Below are 22,595 nucleotides of genomic sequence, written 5' to 3' on the forward strand. Positions count from 1 at the left end.
CACATATACAAGCCCCTGTTAGACAAGGGTCACATCTAGTCAAGGCAAGTGCAAAGCTCTCTCATGGACAAATGTGGGGGGCGGGGGCACAGGAAGGTTCTTGGAAGCCAAGCCTCCTCCCTAATGCATAGCCATTTCCACTGTCCAACTTTGTGGTTTCTCTCTTGAAACATGAAAATGACCCCTTGTTGTCTTTACCAGAGTGAATTTCAATGTGTGTGTTCTAGATTAAAGAGCCCCCAGTGTCAACCACTGAACAATGATTAATGTAATGATTAGTCTATCAATCATTAATTGCTGTAAATTAAGTGATATACAATTAATGTGATGCTTTATCACCAATAATTAGGGGAAAAAATTGAACTCTTGGCAAAGAATCATAGCAAGATGGTTATTTAAATGCTGTAACTGCCATGGTTTGTAGCCACAGAGCACCATGGCTGGGTGTAGTTAAGGGAATTTGAGACGGGATGACTAGGGATCTTGGTGCTTTAAAAAAGAGGGGGATGGGTGGAGCCCTAGCTCACCTTAAAATGACACCATGATAATCCTTCAGAAATCCCTGGTGTTTTTGTAAAACTTGCAGTAGGAACTCTAGTCTGTTTTTTTCTGGAGGAAGGGCCTGAAGGGATTTTATTTTATTATTATATTTTTTAAATCCATGATGCTCACCTAGCACAGAGCAATTAGTGCAGTGGAGCGTCCCTGATTGGAATCCATGGAAGATCCCTATTACAGGCGGTATTAATGGGCTGGCGAGGTCCGGCGACTGTGAGGGGAAAGTGTGTTTATGGAACACGGTGCTGGCAGGCATGATTCCAATCGGGTTTGACATGTTTAACATAAATGTATAGTGTACGGCTCTTGCTGCATATGAATAATTCCTGCAGACCCGCTGCCTTTCTAATTACTGAGGTTGAAAAAAAGCAGGTCAGGCACATCCTGGTGGAAATCTATTACCAGCCCCCCCGCCTTACTCTCCCTGTTGTTTACAGCTTTGTATAAATAGAGATGCCATTGTACGGGGAACCTAGTACCTGAAATGTAATCTGTGACAGAGAATGTGGAGGGGCTGAAAAAAATTCTACCTCTCTCTCTCTCTCTCTCTCTCTCTCTCTCTCTCGCTCTTTCTCTCTCTCTTCTTTTTTTTTAATCTTTAATTAGGTCCATAAGGACAAAAGAAGTTATGTGCTAAGAGGAAGCATTTATGTATTAGAAAAGCACTGGGCTAGTAGGAGTCAGAAACCCTGGGTTCAAGGTTTGGTTCTGCCACTGAGATTACCTGCATGAACTTAGGTTTCTGGACCTCAGTTTCAAATCTGTAAAATGGTAGGTTGGACTAAATGGGATGGTTCTGGAACTCCATGAATAGATGTAAGTGGAAGAGGGACAGCTAAAGAGAACTGCAAACCTTGAAAAATACTAATTACTGAAGTCAGAACACTGGTCACTGAAAGATTTCCCTAGTCTGTGGCTAATTAATATGGCATGGATCAGAGGGCTCCTTGGAGGTCAGAAGCACCAAGTCCTGCTCTCGCCCGGCTCTGTGTCATTGGGACTCATCAGATCTGGTGTGATGTGGACATCAATGGCAGAGTCCTTGACATCTCATATGGGTGCCTTTGGGCAGCACCCACATTACCAGTCTGGTGTAGCTAGAGCCCAGGCCACTCACCACCTCTACACCTCTTCAAAAACCCTTTTGGCCTAACTACTATCCTTCTGGCACTTGGCTCCATTTCCCTACTCAGCCGGAAGTCAGTCTGTCTTTGCACTGGGATGCACGTGAAGGAATTCTGGGAGTCTCACTTGCATGGCCCCTTTGTGGCTCACATTCCTGCCAGTGGAAACCATTTTTGGTTTCAGGTTTTCACAGCTGGGAATTGTGTGGCTGTGTCAGCTTTCCCAGAGTCCACTTGTCCCCCTCCCCCACCTTTTTTTTTTCCAGGCCACTTTCAGTATAATTTGGCTGCTTAAAGTCACTGCAGGCAGAATTCTGTCTCACAATTGAAAACAAATCATGAACTATTTTTATGTTGGGAAGCAAAAATAGATACAGGGTGTGGTATATATCTGGACTGCCTGAATTCCAGTAATTCAAAGGCCTTGGCTTTAGAATTCATATTGTTAAGTCACAGAAGAGATAGGGACCACATAAGTTGAACAAATACATTTGTTCAGATATTCAAACATGGAAGGGATTCACTTTCTAGAAGAGGTGTCACATAATCATGGCATATGTTGTGAGAATTATCATCAAGGTATAGATAAAGGACAGTGAAAATATAAATCAAGAAGCATATCATTGTTAATCACTACAGAAAGTACCTTATAGATTTGCACAGGATTCTTACAAAGTGGTCATGTTAATCTTTCCTGCTTTGTCCCAGGTCTAGCTTTTGCACATGTTATTAGAATCATCATGACTTAAAAAATATCTTACCACCTCTCTTGGGGGGCATAAGAACACTTCCCTTAGGCTCCCCTATTCTGGGGTCCAGTGTTATCTTTATTTTGCAGGCTAGAGAACTAAGACTCATGTTAGGGACTCCTGGATGTCATCAGACCCCAATTTGCCTGGTCAGAGATACAGTCCCCACATCATAAAGCTAAAGAACATATAGCAAAATCACTTTGTCTGACTGTATAAAGATTGGAGGAGAAGAACTTAAAAATCCTGTGCTTTTCTAATTATGAAACAGAACTGTAAGCTGTTCGTGGTCAGGGGCTACGTGACATTCATTGATTTTTGTAATCTCTAGCACCTGGCAAGTGCTTAAGATCTGTTTGGGTGTTTCGTTAGCAAACAGTTGGTAAAACAGCATCAGATAAATACTTTTGAGATCAAATTATTCAAATTTCTGCTTGGTGGACCTCAAATCCATGGGTTAGTAGGATTGTTCCATGTTGCTGTGCAGAAAAGGAAAATTGGGAGTGTTTATCCTAAAAGCCCAGGTCTCTCCCATTCACTCTGCGGTTTTATGGCCTTATGGACTTGCATTATTTCCCAGCTACTTCTAAAAATGAAACCATAGCAACAAATGCTGGCGTTTTCACCTCGAGCAGGCTCAGTGGCAAGCTTCATGTGCCGCTCCCTCACTGGCCTCGGGAAACCCCAGGAGTAGATACTGTCATCCCATTGACAGGTGAGAAGACCAAAAGTTCAAACTCTAGGTGCACAGCCAGGATCTAAACCACCATGCGACCAGCATGCACAACCCCTGTGCTTTATTCCTTAGCAAAGACAACGGGCACCTTCACCTGAAGGGAACTCAGCCGTTTCCATGATGAGCACAGCTCCTGAGGAGTTCCTTAAGGCGACTGGAGCTGTCTCCCCACCCTTTGCGCAAATCACTTCTTGGCTTTTGGAGCACTGTGAGCGAGTGGAGCGTGGAGCCTCCACAGAGACTGAGAGAAGCATCAATGTAAACATCACTGTCTCCAGCTCACAAAATATCGAGAGAAGCTGTTCCCATCTTCTTGGTGTTTTAAACCTCTGGGGGAGAGTGGAGGATTATTCCCACAGGCCAGCCTCACAGGGGCCCGAGTGATACCTTTCTTTTCTAAGCACAGAGTCTCACCCTATCCTGGCAAACCTGGACTAGCAAAAAGAAGCCCTTGACCGTTCCCTCCATCTATCACCATGCTGGACACATCCCCAAATTGTCTGTGTTTATTTATGCAAGTTTGGTTTCACTCTTAAAACAGTATTTTAGGAAGATAGGTTTAGAATGGAGGAAAAAGCCAGAAGAGTGTTGTTATAGCCCAACTCTGGCTATGATGTACTGGGGCTCAGGGATCCTAATTTACCTAATTAGTATTTGATTTGCTGGGGACCAAATGAGCTTTAATTCTGACCTAGTCTCCTCAGGTCTGGCAATACCTCTGGTTTCCATCTTTTAGACCTCTGGGCTGTTTCCTCTGTCAGTCGAAGGGACTCCAAGGTTCCCTCCTACTCTGGTTCTCTCCAAGTCTTTGGCCATCACAGTTCTGTCACAAAGCCAGAGGGCAGCATGATAGGTGCAGTCCCAGTGGGTCCTCCGAGCACAGGCCCAGCTGCGGCTGGCTCATGTGCACAGCTCAGGAGGCTATGCCAGAGAAGACGGGGTTCTTTGGGGGAACTGACAAGAAGCCAGAAGGCAGGCAGCCTGCTGAATATTTATCCAGTCCCCAACTTCCGGCCTGAGCTGGGCTCACCGTGACCGGGTCCAGCAGTTATTAAATACACCAACTGCTAGTGTTGGTCTAAACAAGGTGGGGGCTCTGTTCTGACAGGTGGTTTATTCACAGACCTGACCTAGAGGGAGCTGGGATCTGGAACTGAAATGCACCGTGTCCTTTTGGGAGCTCACATCAGTGTAGTTAAGCAGCCTCATGCATATTTCAGCAAGGAATTAGTGCAACAGATTGATGCCTTTGAGCTAGCACCTAGTACTGTCTTCTCCTCAGTGATGACGAGCAAGCACCAGCACTCACTATCAGCATGGCCACCATTCCCCTCTCAAGGCTTCCAGAGCCTGGGAGAGCAGTGTTTACAACATGGCACCTGAACCCTGCCCTCACAGTGCTTCCTTCCACAGGCAGGCACTGGGGCCGACCTGTGTGCATCTTCTAGACTGAAGCAAAGGCACATTATGCTGGTGTGGTGTACAGGTGCCTAGACCTGGGAAGCTGGCACTAAAAAGAGACTTCTGTGTGTGAGATAGAAAGACCCCACAGATACCTGCCTTCTTCTCATAGGAGTTCTCTGGGACACTGGAAAGAATGAGGTTTCAAGGATTACACTGCTAACAGAACACATGGAGGTTATTCCTTCTGAGTTTTCAGCTTTGAACTGTGTCTTTATTTATTTTAGGATGAACAGGTTCCTTGAGGCACAGAATATTTCATCTTCTCCTTTGGCCTGAGAGGAAAATCACTTGAGACCACACCTCGATTTCCTCCCTGGGTTTAGATGAGAATGTCATGTTATCAGAATCATTTGGAAGTGGACTGGTAGATCTTCTAATGCTGTGGGGCCCCCTCAGTGGATTCTAGTTAATCCACAAAGCGAAGTGGCTCCACCAGTTATAGAAAGCTTTGGCTCTTGACAGCTGTTCTCAGAGTGTGGTCCCTAGAACATCAGCATTACCTGGGAACTTAGTGGAAATGCAGATTCTCTGGGTTAGGCCTACTGAATCAGAAAGTCTGGGGAGAGGCCGGCACTCAGGGTCGAATGAGCCTCCAGGGTGTTCTGATTTGTTGAAGTTTGGGAACCTCAGGGCTGCCACTTCAGTGACAAGTGTGAGGTCTTGGGATCTATTTTTTTTTTCCAACTGGACAGCAAGTCTTGAGCCCCGGCTGACTGAGAGAGATACTGAGCTTCCCTCAAAGATGGGGCCAGGGCCTGGCAGAGGCCCAGCCCTGAGTCTGTGCAGATGTACTCCTGGATGGTAGGATTGGGGTGGGAGGGAGGAATGGGCAGGACAACAGGGTCTCAGTGAGGAGAGATTGGAGCCTGGGACGTCTTTAATTATTAGATGGGATAATAAGTAACACCTGGGTGGGGGATGCATGTTCCCTCTCTATACCTGTACTGTTCTTACAACTTCTTGTGAAGCTATAATTATTTTCAAATAAAAAATAAACTAATACCAACATGAAGAGCTGCTGGATTTTCAGGTGCTGACCTATGTCATTCACATTTGAGTTGGAGGAGAAAAATAGCATTTCCCTGAGTGACAGTTACACCCATCTGTGGTGTAACTTGACTTTTCTTTGAAATCCTTTTTAGAAACAAAATCCAAATGGATGACACCTGTGTGTCCTGGAGTACCTGCATAGGCATATTCTGCTACTTTTGGGCAGGTGTTTGTGCTTCTGTAAAAGCAGCAATAGCTTGCAATTCCAAGCCTGAGACTGGATCTGTGTTTTGAGGGGAAGTTCTGAGTTTCACTAGGCTGGGCAGGGAAAGGGAGCCCCAAGTTCTTTTTCGCCACATCACAGAGACCACTCTGTGGTGGGTGTTCCAATGCCTGTCTCTGCTTCACCTGAAGCTCCCAATTCCTCTCTGGAACATCTGCCTATTGGAGGCAGAATGAGACCATGCATGTTTAGAGTTGGTTGCACATGCCTGAAATCCCAGCCCCTGGGGAGGCCGAGGCAGAAGGATTGCAAGCTCGAGGCCAGCCTCAGCAACTTAGCAAGACCCTGTCTCAAAAGCAAACAAGCAAATAAATAAAGACCCAGTTGGCAGCAAAGCAGAACCTTTCAAGGAACTATCATTCCCTGCGTTAGGGGAAGACAAAAGTTTAGCCAGCACTCTGGCCACTTATCAAGTGCAGTAGCTCCATAGAAGATGAGGGAAGAAAGCCCAGCCTGTCCTCTGGGGAAGGAGTTGCGAGCAGATGCCAAGATTAGCTCCACTTTCACTGCAGGACGAAGATCGCAAAATCCAGAAGCTCTGATGACCTTCTGAAAACACTGTTTCTGCTGTGGAGAGGGAGTCTGAGGTCCCTGAGAAGTGGAAGGAGACATGCTATGAGGAAAGAGCATGCTGCACTCTGATTTCATTATAATCACGAGCGGAGTGACCATTTCCAGATCTGTGCCTGGGGTCCTGGGGTGGTCGCCCAACTCAAACACTGAGTGTGGAGGTGTGTGGAATTGCTCCCCCTCCGTCAATGGAGATATGAAGGATTGCTGTAAATGTCTGGGGCAGGTGGCAAGCTGGTTTACGGAATGCAAGGCGATGAGAACCTCTGGCTTACGGAAAGTAGCATGAATTAATAATCATTTAATTGGCTCCTCCATTATGTTGCTGGTTTGGGAGATGGAAGTTTAGATGAAGGGCTGTCAGCGGTGCTTTAGCTGAGAGTCTGATGGTTGAGAAGTGGGGGTGGTGTCTGCCTCTGGATTCTGCACCAAGGATCAGATGCCAGGCAGCGTCCTCGGCCCTCTCCAGTGGCTAATCTCAAGACCCCAAAAGGAAGAGGATTCAGCACTTTGGTGAAAACCACCTGCAAGTGCCACTATACCACCAAGAGAGGCAATGAGAAGAAACTTCCCAACAGCCGGCAGCTCTGTGCCTGCCTAGGCTCTCCCCGTGGAGGACGCTGGGCTTCGGGGGCCTGGCCTGTGGAACAGAAAGTTCACCATGCCAGCAGCCTCACCATGTTGAGTGGTGAGAAGATGAATTCTGCTCAGGAAAACAGAAACTAAACGTAGCAGCACTGTCATGTTCTTGGAGGACAGGCGGGTCCCCAGGCTGATGATGACAGGGGGCTGAAAGCTGGATGCGCTCAAGTTCTGTTTTTTCTCGTCATTTCCAGTGTGTCTTCAGGCTTGTCATGAGGCAGCAACTCGGTGCCTTGCCTGGTTTCAGTCATACAGCCCATGTCACCAGAGGAGAAATGAGGCATGTTTGGGCATTAAGGTCACTGGAGTTGCGTATACAACTCTTTGAAGTCTTCTGTGGCCAAAGTCTCAGTGACTCCGATTTGGAAGTGAAGACAGGGACTGGGTGAAACTGTGTTCTGGGGAGAGTGATGTGAGCGGATGAGACCATAGGTGGCTGCGTCTCTGCCATACGTGGCCACTTCACCAGCCGATCGATGGTACTTCCCTCACTACTCTTTAAAGCAAATCATTTCCTAAATGAAGTTTTGCCAGCCTGGTTTTAATTATCCTCTGGGATTAGAACATTATAGAACCATTTCTTGCAAAGAGCCAGCAAAACTTGCCTGAGTTCACATGAGCCCTCTTCGCTGCTCCTCCTCCTAGTTCAAGAGGAGGGATACCTTTTTAAATAATTAGTTTAGAGGTTAAATACTCCCCAAATATGATAAAGCCAAAGGCATAAATAATCGTTCTCCCTAAGGGAACCATTTATTGATGACCACATTTTCCTTTGAAATGTTGTTTTTATTTGTCTGTTTTTGTTCAAAACGTAGAGGAACTTGAGACAATAAAATGAAGAATCATGAATCAGGTCTCCCTCTTTCAATATTTGTCTTTGCTAGTTTCCTTTCTCCCAGTTGAAGGGTACAGTAGCTCTTAGCCCTTTGCCCAAAAGCCAATTTGAATTTTCTGAACTCCAGCGTAGAGACAACCAGCTGTTTCTGTTCAAGCCAGGTGGGCCAGCAGCACCTCCTAACAAGATGACCATGTGCCTTGTAACTCCTGAGAAAATCGGTGTAGCAAGGAACCACGGCCAGCACTCTGTTAAATTTCAGTAGGAATTTTGACCCAACATTTCCCTTGTCACAACATCCCGTTTACCTTGCCCGACAGAGTGTGTCATGTACACTGCACCACTCACGATTTCTTGCCATATTTTGATCCCTTTTGAAATGCCAGGATCCCAGCATGTCGCCTGTGGAAGATTCATTGCGATTTAACACATATTTTCATATGACATAACTGCCAAAGTGAGAAAATTTGCTTTAACCAGCAAAGTAAAAAAAAAAAAAATACCACCTGATGTTTTGCACAGTATGGATCCAAATATCAACTTTTTTATGGACAGCTGAATTTAAATGCTAAACCATTTAATTATAATATTAGGGATAATATAACTACATAACAGACTTTAAAAATGGCCCAAGATGCTGTCACCTAAATACATTTTCTTCTAGTTTCTTCCTAATATCTATTTTTTTACATAGTGGTGACATAATATAATTCCAACTTTATTAAACTTCTTTTCTGATTTACATTTCCAATGTTTTTTTTCCATATTGGTTTCAGAGCTAGAAATTTTTAATGTTCTCTAATATGCAGTATAATGGCTATACCGTGCCCTGCTGTAAAGTATGTAGATTGCTGCCAATTTACTTTATCATTATTATAACAGCCACCACAGGTAGTAACCCTTCACATTGTTTGGTTTTCTCATTGCTGGTATAAACCAGAGATTTCAGGCACTGACCGTTTGAACCATGTCCTGTCTCTGGAGCACATCTATTTCCTTTGCACTGATGTTACATCATGGCAGACTCAGAGTGACCAGTAATTGATTTTTTAATGTGTTTTCTATATTGTGACATCTCTTTTAGAGTTTAAGTTCAAGTTTAGAGAAGTCTTCAAAGCAGAAAACTACAGTACTTTCTCTTGATATTCTTTCGGCCTCATTTCCTTATGCCTACAACATATGCTAGTGACAGAAATGAAGCAGAAATTGATTTTGAGACTCAGGTCCTTTTGAAGTTGTTCAGAGAAAAGCTTGAGAAAACCTCGGGTTGTGGCCTGTAATAAACCCTCAGCTAACACGTTGATGGGGAGTTCCTGCCACTCAGAAGTAGGACAGTTTCCCCTTCAGGACTTGATGTTTTTGTGTCTGAGGTCCAGGTAGGGAGGAGACTGTGTCAGCTGTGCTTAACCTAACTCCCAGGCAAGGCCCCCACAGCCCCTAGGAAACAGGTTGTGTCTGGATGGTTATAGACTCGGTTGTAAGAATGGTCTTGCTTTGTCTCTAGAGGAGCTAGTGAGCTGGTGGCTCGTGTCCACTTCCAGGCAGAGTCCATCTAACAAGGACGCAGTTGTCTCGGAGAGAAAGGAGATTAAACCCAAAGTTTGTGCACCAGCAGGTACAGTATTTCACATTACAGCAGAGCTGTTGTGTTACTGGGAATAAAGAGGAATGAGTGAGCGAGTACTGATTTTATTTTTTAAAACACTTTATAATGGCTCTTTAGCTCAAGCTCACAAAAGAAGCTTTAGAATTCCAGAGCAGTGTGAGTTTGAAAAAAAAAAAAAGAAGAAGGTAATAAAGGTTCCCCTCTCCATGCAGGGGGAAAGAATAGTGGCTTCTGAAACCGGAATGCTCACCTCTGCAACCCCGCTACAATGCACGCGTTCAGCATTGAAGGAGGAGGATGGACTCTTTGGTCCTACGAGGAAACTAATGCCACACTGGGTTCCTGTGTTTGCTTTTCAGCTCCAAGAGAGTGAGATGAGTTGGGTGGTCTCAGCCTCGGCGCCCATTCATTCTCACTGCTGAGCAGCTATACAGTCAACTCAGTCCATGGTGGGGTGACGGGCAGGTGGAGGCCTTGATACAGCGATGTCGTGGTCTTGTGAACGTTGGTGTAGTTTTGGGCCAGAGAGACTAACAGAAACACTGGAATGGGTGTCAGAATGGAGCCTGGATTTTGGTTTGCCTCTGCATGGAGGAGAAGCAGAGAGCAGCCCTTCCCCACTATAAGTACTGAGCCCAGAATCTAATGGTGTGAAATAGGGAAGGTGAAGGGACAAATAATCATCTAAAGACTGTGCCAGTTGATGCCTTCACTCACCCCATCTTTAGAGTGTATTTGAAGAGTTACTATTTAGACAATATCCACTAAGCAAAAATAGAAATGATGGAGAATAAGGAACCCTCTGGGGACAGAGGGAGCTTGAGTTCCTGAAACATTACCCTGAGGTCGTGGAAGTGTCCAGGCAGGGGCTCATCGTGTTGCAAGGTCTAAAACCTGCAGTGCAAGATTCCGTAGGATCAGGTCTGACAGGGGCCAGGAGATGGGAAGTGGGCCATGGGGGAACTGGTCTAGAATGTTGCAGCACCTAGTTAATCAGCAGCCAGTCCATCACATTAAATATCCCGCCGTCATGTATTACCTTTCAAGTGAAAATGAATAACTCCCATTAAGAGCAAAATGGGTTTGAAGTCGATTCGAGACAGATTAAAGTACTGTTACGAATCTGTGTTGGGAGGAGGAGGGGTCTATGTGTAATATGCTTGTCCTTGTACTTTTTAAATAATAGATGTCCTACAAACTTATGGATACCAGGTTATCAAGATACTGAGGTTAAAGGTCATAAGATGTGCATTCTGGGAAGAACATCAACTTCCTGGAATATTTCCTGTATTTGGCAATTTTTTTTCAAAATAATTTTGTGGCCTTATGATTTGAATGAATAAAATCGATTTTCTAAAGTTGTTTATTAAAGTACACATCTACAATGACAGTTCCTTGGTGTCCACGGAAGAACAGATTTCAAAATTGAATATAAAGTGAAAATACGTGCTAGAGAACTAGACAAGGTGGGGAAGAAAGCAGTTTTGCTGTGGAGTAAAAATTAGGCTAGCTGGTGACCTAAATGCTGAGTCACAATATTTTTGGATGACAGCTGTGGGTATATGTATCTTCTCCCAACCATTTTTTGGGATTTTTTTTCCTTATTGCTTTATGCAAAATTCTAAAAAAATGGAGTTCCATGTCCAAAATAAGTGAAAGAGCTTATCCCTCAGATGCCAGCCAGGCTTTAGAATGACCAAAGCCAGCCATGTTGGAATGTGTGTTACACTGGAGGAGACATGCTTATCCTGATTAGACCCTTAGCCCAGCTGTTTTCTCATCAAAAGTTCCTTTCTACGCTTCAGAGAGCTCCTTCTGCCAACACATCCATACCCACTGTTTGCTAATCAAACCTCATGTGCCTCTCTTCATTCACTGGTGTTTTGATTTTGGGGGTGGTGGGACAGGAGGGGCACAGAGGCCTGATTTTGCCAGCAGATAGGACACCCGTTCCCTTTCCATCCCTCCTGAGCAGCCTCTGACATCTGACATGTTGGCCTGTTTATAACTTGGATAAACTCCCTGCCTAGTTCCACTCCCCATTTTTTTCTTCTCCAAGAGCAAACTGCTGGACCCAGACTTGATTTCTTCCTGTATATTAGTATCCAGATATCCGCTGAACCCTTCTCAGATTATAATTTATCAGGTTGCCTGTAGTGTGCTGTGTTGTGGTTCCAGGAGGAGGGATGTCTAGTTTCTTGCATCTCTGAAGCAGTGTGTCTGGTACTCAAGTTGGCAAAGCAGTTGGTGAGATTTGGCCACCCACTTGTAGCCCTGTTACCCCCCCCCCCCACCGCAGATACAAGACAGTGGACTGTGTGTAGGTTGGGGGAGGTTAGAAGGGACTGGATTTAGTCTCATTCTACTCTAGAGCTTTGTATTCCATTTCTTTACCTCTTTTCTCAATGTTCAGTTGTTAGTGTGGTGACAGAAATTCATAGGGAGAAAAGAAACCCTTCTCTTTTCCAACACGCTTGATAAATCAGTTTGGATGTTCATCCTTCCTGCATTTTGGTGTTTAACAAAACACTGCTATAAAAGAATGCTATGGAATGCTGTTTCTCACCCAACACACACCTGCAGCGGGCCTGGTCTGCCTACTGTATTTCATCTTCTACTTTTTCTTCCAGCATCGTCCAGCCAAGCAGAGAAGGAGCTGACAGATTCTCCTGCAACCTCTAAACGCATCTCCTTCCCGGGTAGCTCAGACTGTCCTCTCTCTTCGAAGCGACCAAAAACATCCGAGGAGAGCAAACCAGAGCAGGTGAGGCTGAAGAGGCCCTGCTGGGGGTGGAGGGCAATTTGACACTGGTGGGGAATGAACACTAGGGTGAGAGGGCTTGAGGCGAGAATGGAAGACTCAGCTGGAGCGGTGGGTGTGTCCCCACAGATGTACCAGTGCCCCTACTGCAAGTACAGCAACGCCGACGTGAACCGGCTCCGGGTGCACGCCATGACGCAGCACTCGGTACAGCCCATGCTGCGCTGCCCCCTGTGCCAGGACATGCTCAACAACAAGATTCACCTCCAGCTGCACCTCACCCACCTCCACAGCGTGGCACCCGACTGCGTGGAGAAACTCATTATGACGGTAAGGCACCAGGAACAGGACTTTTCTTCCTCCAGGGGCCAAAAGGAGATACAGTAACATGAACAAGATCTTTGTGGTTGGCAGGGAAAGCCATGCAAAGTTGGAAATGTTAGAAAATCATCCGAGCTCTGTGACCTTGGTTCAGATGTCCCTCCCTCAGACTTGGCATGACCATGGCCTAAACTGCTAAATATGTGCTTCTCACCCTCCTTTATCATTCTCTCGGGATTCGGAGGAATGGAGTGACTCTCCATTAATGTGTAGAAACCCTCATTCAGATTCTGCAACCTTTACTGAGCAGGTCGAGGTGGCTCTTAAATTCACTATGCCTCATTTCATCCTCATAACAACTTCTGTTATAAGAGAGAGAGGCCGGGGAAGGAGAGTTCAACATGTTCCCGTTAACAGATAAGGAAACTGAGACTCAAAGAAGTTAATCAACTTGACACCATTTGTAAGTGGCAGAATCAAAACTTAAACCTACATTTCTAACTCTAGGTGTAGCACAGTAATATGGGAGTTTCTCAAATGGATATATTAGTATTAAGAAATAAAGTTGTCACTTGGTGATTCATGAGTCATCTCTGCATGTGAGCACATTGTTTCTACACCTGCTAGCTTTGAGGGAATGACTCTAAGTGGTCGCTATAAACATGGCCCAAAAGTTTGTAGTATAAAGATTTAATTCTGATCATAATCACCTGTAGGCATTTCCTGTTCCATTTGGTTATGTGAGACTGATGGACGATGTTGCAGGTGATGTTTAGTTGTGAGGATCATGTAATTGATGATGCATCAAGAGAACTTTAACAGCTAATGGAAAACTCAGAGGTGACCTACTGTGAGCTTCTTCCAGACATCTTTCAAGTATAAATTCACTTTCCATGGGCATTTTCAGAGAGGCTGGTGAACTTTGTGGAAAGATTCTCTGTCAGTGGGACAGATGTTCCACCTGTGGATGGTTCTGGGCTGCAGGCCTCTCCAGCATTCTCACCAGCCTCTTGGAAAAAAACAAGGTGTTTTTCTCAGGCCTCATCTCACTTCCTAGTGGATGGTCTGGAACCCTGGGAGCCTGAAGGATCAAAAAGAAGTGTGGGTATGGAAGCATTTCCAATACTTAACAACGGGTTTTCTTTTGCTCAGATGGGTATTTTTGCTATTTAATCCAAATCCAGCATAGGAACTGTGGGCCAATAGTAATCTGCATGACTGGTTTACGTTGGACAGTAAATTTTATTTTTACATGCATGGAGGACAGCATGGCATGTGAATTATATTTCAGATACCTGGTTTTTTCTTCTTTTTGGTCATATTGTTAGAGTAAGCAATAGCATTTCTTTATTTATTAACAGTGTCAATATCAACAGCAGGATATTACTTTTGAGTACCAATCCTCAAGATATTCCTGGAAGTTACCCACTAACCACCATCTTTTGAAGCAGTGATTTTCAACCATTTTAGAGACTGATAAAAGCAATACAACAACATACTAGGCCATTTGTGCATGCTAAAACTTAATAGCCACTGTTGTAGATCCTCCATCAAGTACTCTGCAAATAAAGAATTGTGTGCACAACGCCAGGGAGCTTAAGGCTACATTCAGGGAGCTGCTTAACAATCCCTTTTCTTCAACCCCTGACGGTATAATCATGTGGGAGAAACTGCTCTCAAAAACAGTAGTGCTTGGCACCTGGTTAGAAACCCCTGTGTGCCTCATCTTGCTACAGCAGACAATGAAGATGTTTTCTAGACATTTCTGAAAAGTGTGCAGAGTGTTGGAAATGTATTGGTTTTAGGAAATGGATTTGCTAGCAATGAGAAAGAAGTTAACGGATTCAAAAATAAATTGAAAGTCGCGAGAAATGCAGGAAAGATCATCATTTAAGTGTGTTACTTTTTCCTTAGAAGTGCATGTAAGGCTGCTTGGGCACTCTCTGGGCATGGGAAGATGGAGTTGTGGCATGGCTGCCAGTATGAAATTGGTTCCTAGTCATGAGATGGTTTGCAGTGAGCCAAATGATGCATTTCCACCTCGATCCTTGGGTTCAGCAGGAAATGATGAGCAACTAGGGCTAGAGGGCAATTTGTAGCCACACCCCAGGGTGCGTCTGGAATCCTGTTTGAGGACTGGGATACTGGTCTTGGTCAGATGCCAGCATCCTTCCTCTCAGAAGTTTGGTGTTAAAATGGAATTTGTAGTTGTTTTACAACTAAGTGATTATAATGAACCTGTGGTTAAAATCATGCCCCTGGAGGGTATTTTGCTGTAATTTTATTAGAAAATCAGCCCTAGGAAAGTATTGGTTAGGCTCTCTGACAATTTATCTGTTTGTTCCCAGCCAACTGGAATAGGAAACTCTGCAAAGAGAAATGCCCCTCAAATCTGTGCTCCATTTTCTAGACCATATCACTAAAGAGCGGCCAGTCTCTGGTCTTTCATCCAACAAGAGGACAAAGTTTGTGTCTGCTTTATCCCTGAATGGCAGCAAGAAGAGAGAGTCTTCTTTCTTCCTCAAGGGGTGGCTGAGTTAGGTGCCTTTGGCTGCAGAATAGGAGAAGCTGGCAGAATCTGCCAGGTAGTTGATTCCTGGCAGATATGGGGTGTGTCTAAAGCTATAAATTTGGGTAAATATTTTTTTTTTTGGCAGTCTGGATCCAAAGTCTTGGGATCTAGCTTGAATTGGGTTTCAGTCCCTCTAAAAGTAAATTCCACCCTGATAAATGGAAAGAGATTACTTTCTACACAATGTCTTCCCGTTCGGTTGTAAATGGAGAGCGTTTTGAGGAGGCTTCATTTAATAATACCTTATCAGACAGCTTTCAGGAACCTGCAGTGTCTAATATGTCTGTTGCTATGGTAACAGCTGCTTGCTTATGCTCTGCATCTCATATCTATGTCTTCCATGGGCCCCCTTCTTTTTACTCATGAGGGGGCTTGAAAAATATTCTTCACCAGGAACAATTGCAGCGCTGGCCCTCCACTATGGAAACTGCACCCACGGCACATCATTCTGCTTGGCCTATTGGAAACAGCTCCAGATGGTGTCTTTGTACACGTCATATGAAAGAAGGAAATCTATAAAGCTTAAAGGAGATGAGACAAGTGCCCCTTCGATCCTGGCAGCCCGCCCCCCACCCCCATGTCAGTTTCACACAACCAAGTCTCACCTATTTTCAGAGAAGCTGGGGATTTCAAAATGATGGAGCTGTAGGAGCTACTGCTTCATGCCCTTATTTTCTGTATCTTTGGGGGAAGGAGGTTGAGGACATGGAGCACATGTTTCTGGCCCCTAGATGAGAATGGAAAAGACCACCTACCATGCATTTCAATACTCTTAAATTATTCTAATTGATCACTGTCTTTCTAAGTGACAGGACATACCACTGGGATCCTGGATCATTAATATGGGGAAATTTTCTTTGTTCTTTAATCACTTAACAAAATAGGACCTCACAGTTGAGATGAGGATGGGCTCCTGAGCCTAGGAGCACCCTCTCCTCCCTTTTGTAGTACTCAGCTGCTCTGTCTGTTTTGTACACGCACAGATTTCCCTTCTGTGCCCCTGGCCGTGCCCTGCCCTGCCCTGCCTGCCATTTTCTTGTATCTCTCTTTTGGGAGCAGTAGTTTGTCTCCTGTGATCTTCAGGCAGTGTCTGTGACTGTGCTCTGTGTGTGCCTGTGCCTCTGTGAGTCTATGGAACAGGCTGGCCGTCTGGCCCCTGCTCTGCCCCCACCCCACAGGGCCTCTCTGGTGGCCACTGGCCCTGGGGCTTTCACACCCACCTGGGTATCAGCTCTTTCACTCTGTCTCCATCTCAGAGGAAAGTAATGAAAATAATCGGGCTTCATTAATTCCAAGCCCTGTGAGATGATAGCCATTTGGAGCCTGTTTGCCAATTAGATGGTCTAAATTAGAAGTGACCTTGGTATACTGCCACTGCTTGCCTCTCGGAGTCTAATGAAGCTTTTCTCTCCCTCCGTTCTCCTCCTCGGCTCTCCTCTGTGTGCACACACTGTGGTAACTGTTCATGTGTTTCCTGCCTCTTCCTCTTCCCCTGCCCCTTTTTTCAATTTCTCTCTTTCTTACCTTTAAAAATCTGGTTCTGGTCTGCATTTGATTCTGACCCACATGAACGTTAACATGGCCTGCAGTTTTATTTTGTTTGTTTGCTTTTGCTGTGAATTTTATGTATTAAAAACAAGAAGCACATGAACAAGCACACAGAAGCTGTTTGAGAAGGGAAATGGGGAGGGGGGGCAGGGAGCTGGGAGGGACTCGCCAATGGGTACAAAGTCAGTCCGATTTGAAGAACTCACTCTGATGTTTGATTGCACAAAGGCTGACTGGCCGTGTATTTCAAAATGGAAGAGGATTTCTAATGTTTTGTCACACAGAAGTGATAAATGTTTGAGGTGATAAATATGCTAATTACCCTTATTTGATCATTAAACTAAGTATTCTTCATATTGCACCCCATAAATTTGTACAATTATGTGTCAATTGAAAAAAAATTAGATTAAAAAAAAGAGAGACGAAAGAAAGAAAGAAACTGGGTCTTCCAGACGCTGTAGTCCAGAGCCGGCCTGCACCATTAGGAGGCAGTGAGGAGGGGACCCTCTGAAGCTCTGCTGGCCAAGAGGCACCCTGGTTTGCTGGCTGAGGTGTGCAGAAACCAGCTGGTGGGCCTGGCAGCTGTCCCAGAGCAGGAGGAAGGGAGCACCTGTGCTTCCTGGAGCAGCAGCTTTCCTCACACCACTGGCCACTAGCTTTAATGCTCCACCCTGAAAGCAGTTGAGTTTTGACTTTGTGCTTAAATTTGGGGCTAGAACCAGCACCTCATTCACAGGGGTATGGAGACTGGCCAGGTCTGTGCCTGTGGCTCCCTTTCACTTCCCCTTCTGCCTGAGATGCTCCATTCCATTGATTTTCACTGAAAATCCTTGGGAATGTAGACCTTGGCAAATCTACCCTTCCCTTGGAAGATGGAGCCTTTCCCAGAGAAGCCCCACTTCTGAGCAGGGCCAGGGCGGAGGAGAGGAGAGTCACGGAGAAACCAGGTTCGACACTTTCTCTAAGAAAGCCAGCTCTCCAGCACGCAGGGAGCACGTTGGTTGCACTGGTACATCCTGAGCCAGCCTGTCTGAGGGTGGCTTTATGGGGTGAATTTGCAGGAATAATCTGGTAAGAAGCTAGAGACGTGGCTGCACGGCATGTTGAACTTGAGCATTCCACATCTGTGATCTGGGGAGGGAAGCAGGTAGGTGTTCCTTCTAACGCCTGCCTCTCTCAAGAAGGAGTAAATATCAGCCACCCTGTAACAAATGTCAAAGTGGGGACCAGAACCAAATAAAGACTCTAGGCTCTATAAGGTGTGTCCTTGGGGCTTTCAGGTTCACTCATAGGATCTTGAAAGGTATTAAATTATAATCCAGAACAATGAAGAACCAAATGAGGAGGAGACTGAAAGTCAGTATTTATGAACACATGTCACCTCTCCCAATTGATCAAGGGCAATTCCCTTGAGTCAACATATTTCCCTCTGGGGACCTCTGACCTCCTGAAATTATCTGCAGTATCGTGTGTGAAAGTATTTTTCTAGGAGTCTGATACTTTCATCAAATTCCCCAAGGGATTCATGATCTCAAAACCTTATTCTAGATGCTGAGCTTCTTAGGGCAGGGGCCTGGTCTCCCTCCCCCAGGAGAATAGCCCAGGAGCGCTGTCCAGTGCTTTAGTCAATGAAGCTCCAATGAGTGGAGGAACCGAGTCCCTCCAGGGCCTTGCTTCTCAACAGCTGAGCTGTTTGGGGATTGCTTAGGCTTGAAGATCTTCAGCATCAGTTGGGAACTCCTCTGTTTCTGTGATTATATATGAGAAGTGCTTCCAGCTTCAGCTGGAGGAGTTTCAGCACAGGAGCCGAGGCCCGAGTTTCTCCTGTTAAAAATGAGATCTTTAACTTGCTGGGAGATGTTAAAGCCACTGTTTGTTTCCAGGCTTGGAGCGCCCCAGCTCTGCTGGTGGTTTCTTCCTGTGTTGTCTTCACTCCTGTATATTCTGGGAGGAACATAGCTGACCTGGCTCAGAAGGGATAGGAGGAAAACATGTGCTGTCTAGAAGATCAGCCCTGGCAGGGCCAAGGCCAATCTTGAGAGACCCAAATGCCAAGGAAGCAATGGCTGCATGTCATTATAGAAAACTGGGCTTTTTGTACGCATTAAACACCTCTTCTGATCAGTTGAGTTTTCTTAACCAGAAGAACTTTTATTGTTAAGTCTGTTTTGATATTCTCAGGCCCATTAGAAAAGAGAGTAGAGAGTGGGAAATATATTTGAATGTATTCAGTGTTTACAGGTATACAGATTCATTAGGATCAGTTCACACAGACGGGACAGTCAGTGTTGAGTGAAGGAGTTTGAGCTGATGGTGTATTGACCAAAGCTCAGAAATTTTTGTTTGGCTTTTGAGTTTACAGCTGGGGATGTGGATGAGGCAGGATGGTGGACAAACAGAGAGGAATCAGGGGAAGAGAGCGACAGCCAGCTCACGTACATGATGTCTACACAGGGAAGCTGGTGGAGGGATCCAGTTATTTGAAGACCATTGAAGCTTGGGCACACTTAAAATGTTTTGTCCTCTCATAAATCCTATATGTTCAGTGTTCCTGGTGACAGAGAACTGCACTCAGCACAGTTGTGTGACTGACTCTCCCACTGTCAGCTGTCCATCAGGGACTGGGGCTGGGACAGTCTGAACCTTCCATGCACTCTGGAAGTCAAATACTACTGGAAAACAAAGGCAATGTCAAGGCAAGTGACACTGTCTTGGGTCCCTGTCCCTTCCCTCACTGAGCAGGACTGCTCTGTAGCTCAGTTGGCAGGACAGTTGATAGCTCTTTAAGAAAAAGCACAGGAGTTAGCGTGGAAAGCTTTGGAAGCTGGCGGGGAGGGAACAGCATGGGCCTGGGAATCTTGGTGTCTGTGAACTAGTGTGGGGTCTCCCTTAGCCAGTGTAGTGAGGCAGCTCCTGCTCTCAACTTTTCTTCAGATGCATGTGCAGACATACCCTACATTTCTAGGTCCTTAAAGATTTCTGTTCGTGAAACTTCCTGTTTGCCTCCTGGAGCCTCCTTGCCTGTTAAAATTTCGTACACCATGCTTTTTTTTTTTCCTTTGCCTCAGGGAGTGGCTACATATACCATAGATGAGAGGAGGCAGGTGGATAAAAGTAGTTACTTAAACACATATGGGGCAAGACTTCCAGGTTTGGAGGCCCAGATTAAGATGCAGAGGAGCATGTGAGGTTGATGATTATATTTCGGGGAGAGTTAATTGATGGAAGGTGAAGGCAGACAAAGAACCGCTGCTTACTGCCTTCTTGAATCCCAATCAGGAATTATGATTAAAGTCGCAGCGAGACAACAGAGGGCTGATGAATTGGTGTCTTTTTTTTTTCTTTTTTGCCGTCATTCACACTTGATTGACTTCAACCTTTCAAGTGCAAAAGTCTCTCTTTTCCATTATTATTCATAGCCATCTGAGTTTTTCTAATTAAAGTGTATGAAAACAATTACTGATCCACCGTACTGAGTCTGTTAGAGGGGATGTCTGCCTTACTGTAATGCGTATAAAAAGCCCACAGTTTTCTATAATGATGTGCAGCTGAGGTGTTAGATAATTTTATTCTTTTTTACTCTGTAGGGCTTTTTTTTTATTTCTCATGATTCATTTTTCATAATTCCTAAAGATCCCAGGAAAGGACTGATCCTGCAGCCACAACCGGGAAAGGAGGTTGGGGGGAATCTTTTTTCCTTTCTTTTTCTCCCCCTCTCGCCCCCAACCTCGTGCTCCCCATGGCTGAAGACTATAAATTAATCGGTGACCTTTCACTTCTTGGATTCCCGCTGGACTCCCCAGCCACACTGGTCAGAAATGCTTTCTATTAAAAAGAAAATAGATGGAATGAGTTTGGCAATCTCTACCCCATTCTAACGATTCAGCAGCAGCTTGCCCTAACCAGCTGCTGGCAGCTCTGTGCGAGGGTGCAGATGTCTGGGAGCAGGAGTGCCGTGTCACTCACATTCACCTGCCATGCACCTGCTCTTTGCAAATACAGGCTTCTCAGAACCCTCCTCTCTAGTGCCTGTTGCCTAATTTTTGCACATATGGGTGTCTCGGTGCCTGAAAAAATTCTCATACCCCTAAATGTGATGGGGCATCAATTTTTTGGTGTTGATGCCGCTTGTCTGGGTTTCAGCTGGTTGTTGAGCCTGTTGCCAGTGATACTAGTGAACATGTCAGCAGCTATTTTGAGCAAGGGCAGGAACTTCAAGCCACTAAATATTATTTTAAAAATATTATTTATTTAATTTTGAACAAAAATTTAGAAGGTCCGGGCTTTGCAATAGGAAGTGAAGATGTGACTGCAGTAAAGTCGTGTTTGCTTGGGAAAGCAATGACTCCGACTGGGGCTGGGCTGCATGTAGAAAGGTTAGCAGTGACTGCAGTTTCTGTCCCTGTAACCTCTAGGTCAGTCTGTTTTTCAGGGTTTCATGAAATGGGAGGTGATTTCTAATTCATTAGAAACTACTTTTGCCTTCTAGGCATCCCACCCCAGAGCAGACAAAGGGATATTTTTGGTTTTTGATTTGGGGGTTATTTTCCTTCGTTACTGGGAATTGAACCCGGAAGAATCCTGAGCTACAGTATCCCTGGATTTTTTTATTCATTTTTTTTTGAGACAGGGACTTCCAAGTTGCTAAACCTGACCTTGAGCTTGAGGTCCTCCTGCCTCCGTTTCCTGGGTCACTGGGATGATATTGTTCCTTTTTTAAACAAAAACTTTTTTCTCCTTATATTAGAAATTGAGGGATGCTTATCTCCTTAACACAGGGCAAATGATAATTTGTTGGCATAAGCTGCTGGCCTCCTCTCTAGGAGGGAGGCCTAGAGAAATATCCAAGGATCTGACCTAAAATTGGAGCTGCTTGGAACCAGGCTAATTATGGAGTTGCTGTATTAGGGAATAATGGCCATGGTCGAGGTGGGGCCACCTTGTTGTGGATTGCTGTACAGGCTGCCCTTGAAGGCTGGGACGCTGGGCAGATGTTCCCTCTGATGTCACAGACCTCGGGCAAAGACTCCAGAAGAAATTCTGGCTTAAGTGAGTCATGAAAAAGGCTTGTTTGCACTGATATCAGCTTGTAAAGGGTTACAAAATGTTGTTTCCTGGAAAATCTGCCAGTGTGTCTGCATGTCCTCAGCCTTGCCTTTGTTCTCCTCTCTCCCCTAGCCTTTCCTTCACTCTTCCTCCCCTCCTCTTCTTGCCTGAATACATTTTGAAAACACTACTACAATGCTCCCTGCTTCAAGATTACAGTGTACTTTACTCGGTATGATTTAATTAGGGCCCTTATTATGTTTTCAGCAGCTTAAGGTGGGTCTTTCAACTTATCTACCTAATTGGTTGCACGAGAAGTTTCACAGCCCATGACAAAACATTGTCAGTGATCAAAGTCAAAATTCTGCATAAAGGAAAAATATTAATAATAAGATTATTCTTCAAGTGTGCACTGCTAATTATGTCCAGAATGTAACCGTAGAAACACTTTTGACTGATGTGAGCTTTGTCTAATAAACATGAATCTTCAGTGAGCTATGAAAAGTGACACCTCCAGCTTTACACTGGTGAAGGCTAATTTTGCTTATTAAATAATTTTTTCAACCTTTCCTATTTTGTGTCTCTTTCCTCTCTATTTGACTCTCCTTGTGTCTCTGCCTCTCACTCCTCAGGTGACCACCCCTGAGATGGTGATGCCCAGCAGCATGTTCCTGCCAGCAGCTGTTCCAGATCGAGATGGGAATTCCAGCGTGGAAGAGGCAGGAAAGCAGCCTGGTTAGTGTCATTAATCTTACCTTCTGTGGACTGAAACAGGGTGAAATCTGTGGCC

The 22,595-nt window shown here is 45.0% G+C and overlaps 1 protein-coding gene across 8 annotated transcripts in view; it reads left to right on the forward strand.

The window, feature by feature from the left end:
• ZFHX3 (zinc finger homeobox 3) overlaps nt 1-22,595 on the forward strand; it is a 270,299-nt gene that overhangs the window by 231,022 nt on the left and 16,682 nt on the right. For all 8 annotated transcript variants that reach the window (XR_014019598.1, XM_081273798.1, XM_081273797.1 and 5 more), the window contains 3 exons: nt 12,188-12,321; nt 12,448-12,648; nt 22,438-22,540. Coding sequence is in view for 7 of the 8 variants with exons in the window: in XM_081273798.1 (XP_081129924.1) it covers nt 12,188-12,321; nt 12,448-12,648; nt 22,438-22,540 (438 nt within the window). In the remaining variant the exon portion in view is untranslated. The remainder of the gene's footprint in view (nt 1-12,187; nt 12,322-12,447; nt 12,649-22,437; nt 22,541-22,595) is intronic.

This window comes from Spermophilus citellus, assembly GCF_964194105.1.
Source record: "Spermophilus citellus genome assembly, chromosome: 18".
Lineage (NCBI taxonomy): Eukaryota > Metazoa > Chordata > Mammalia > Rodentia > Sciuridae > Spermophilus > Spermophilus citellus.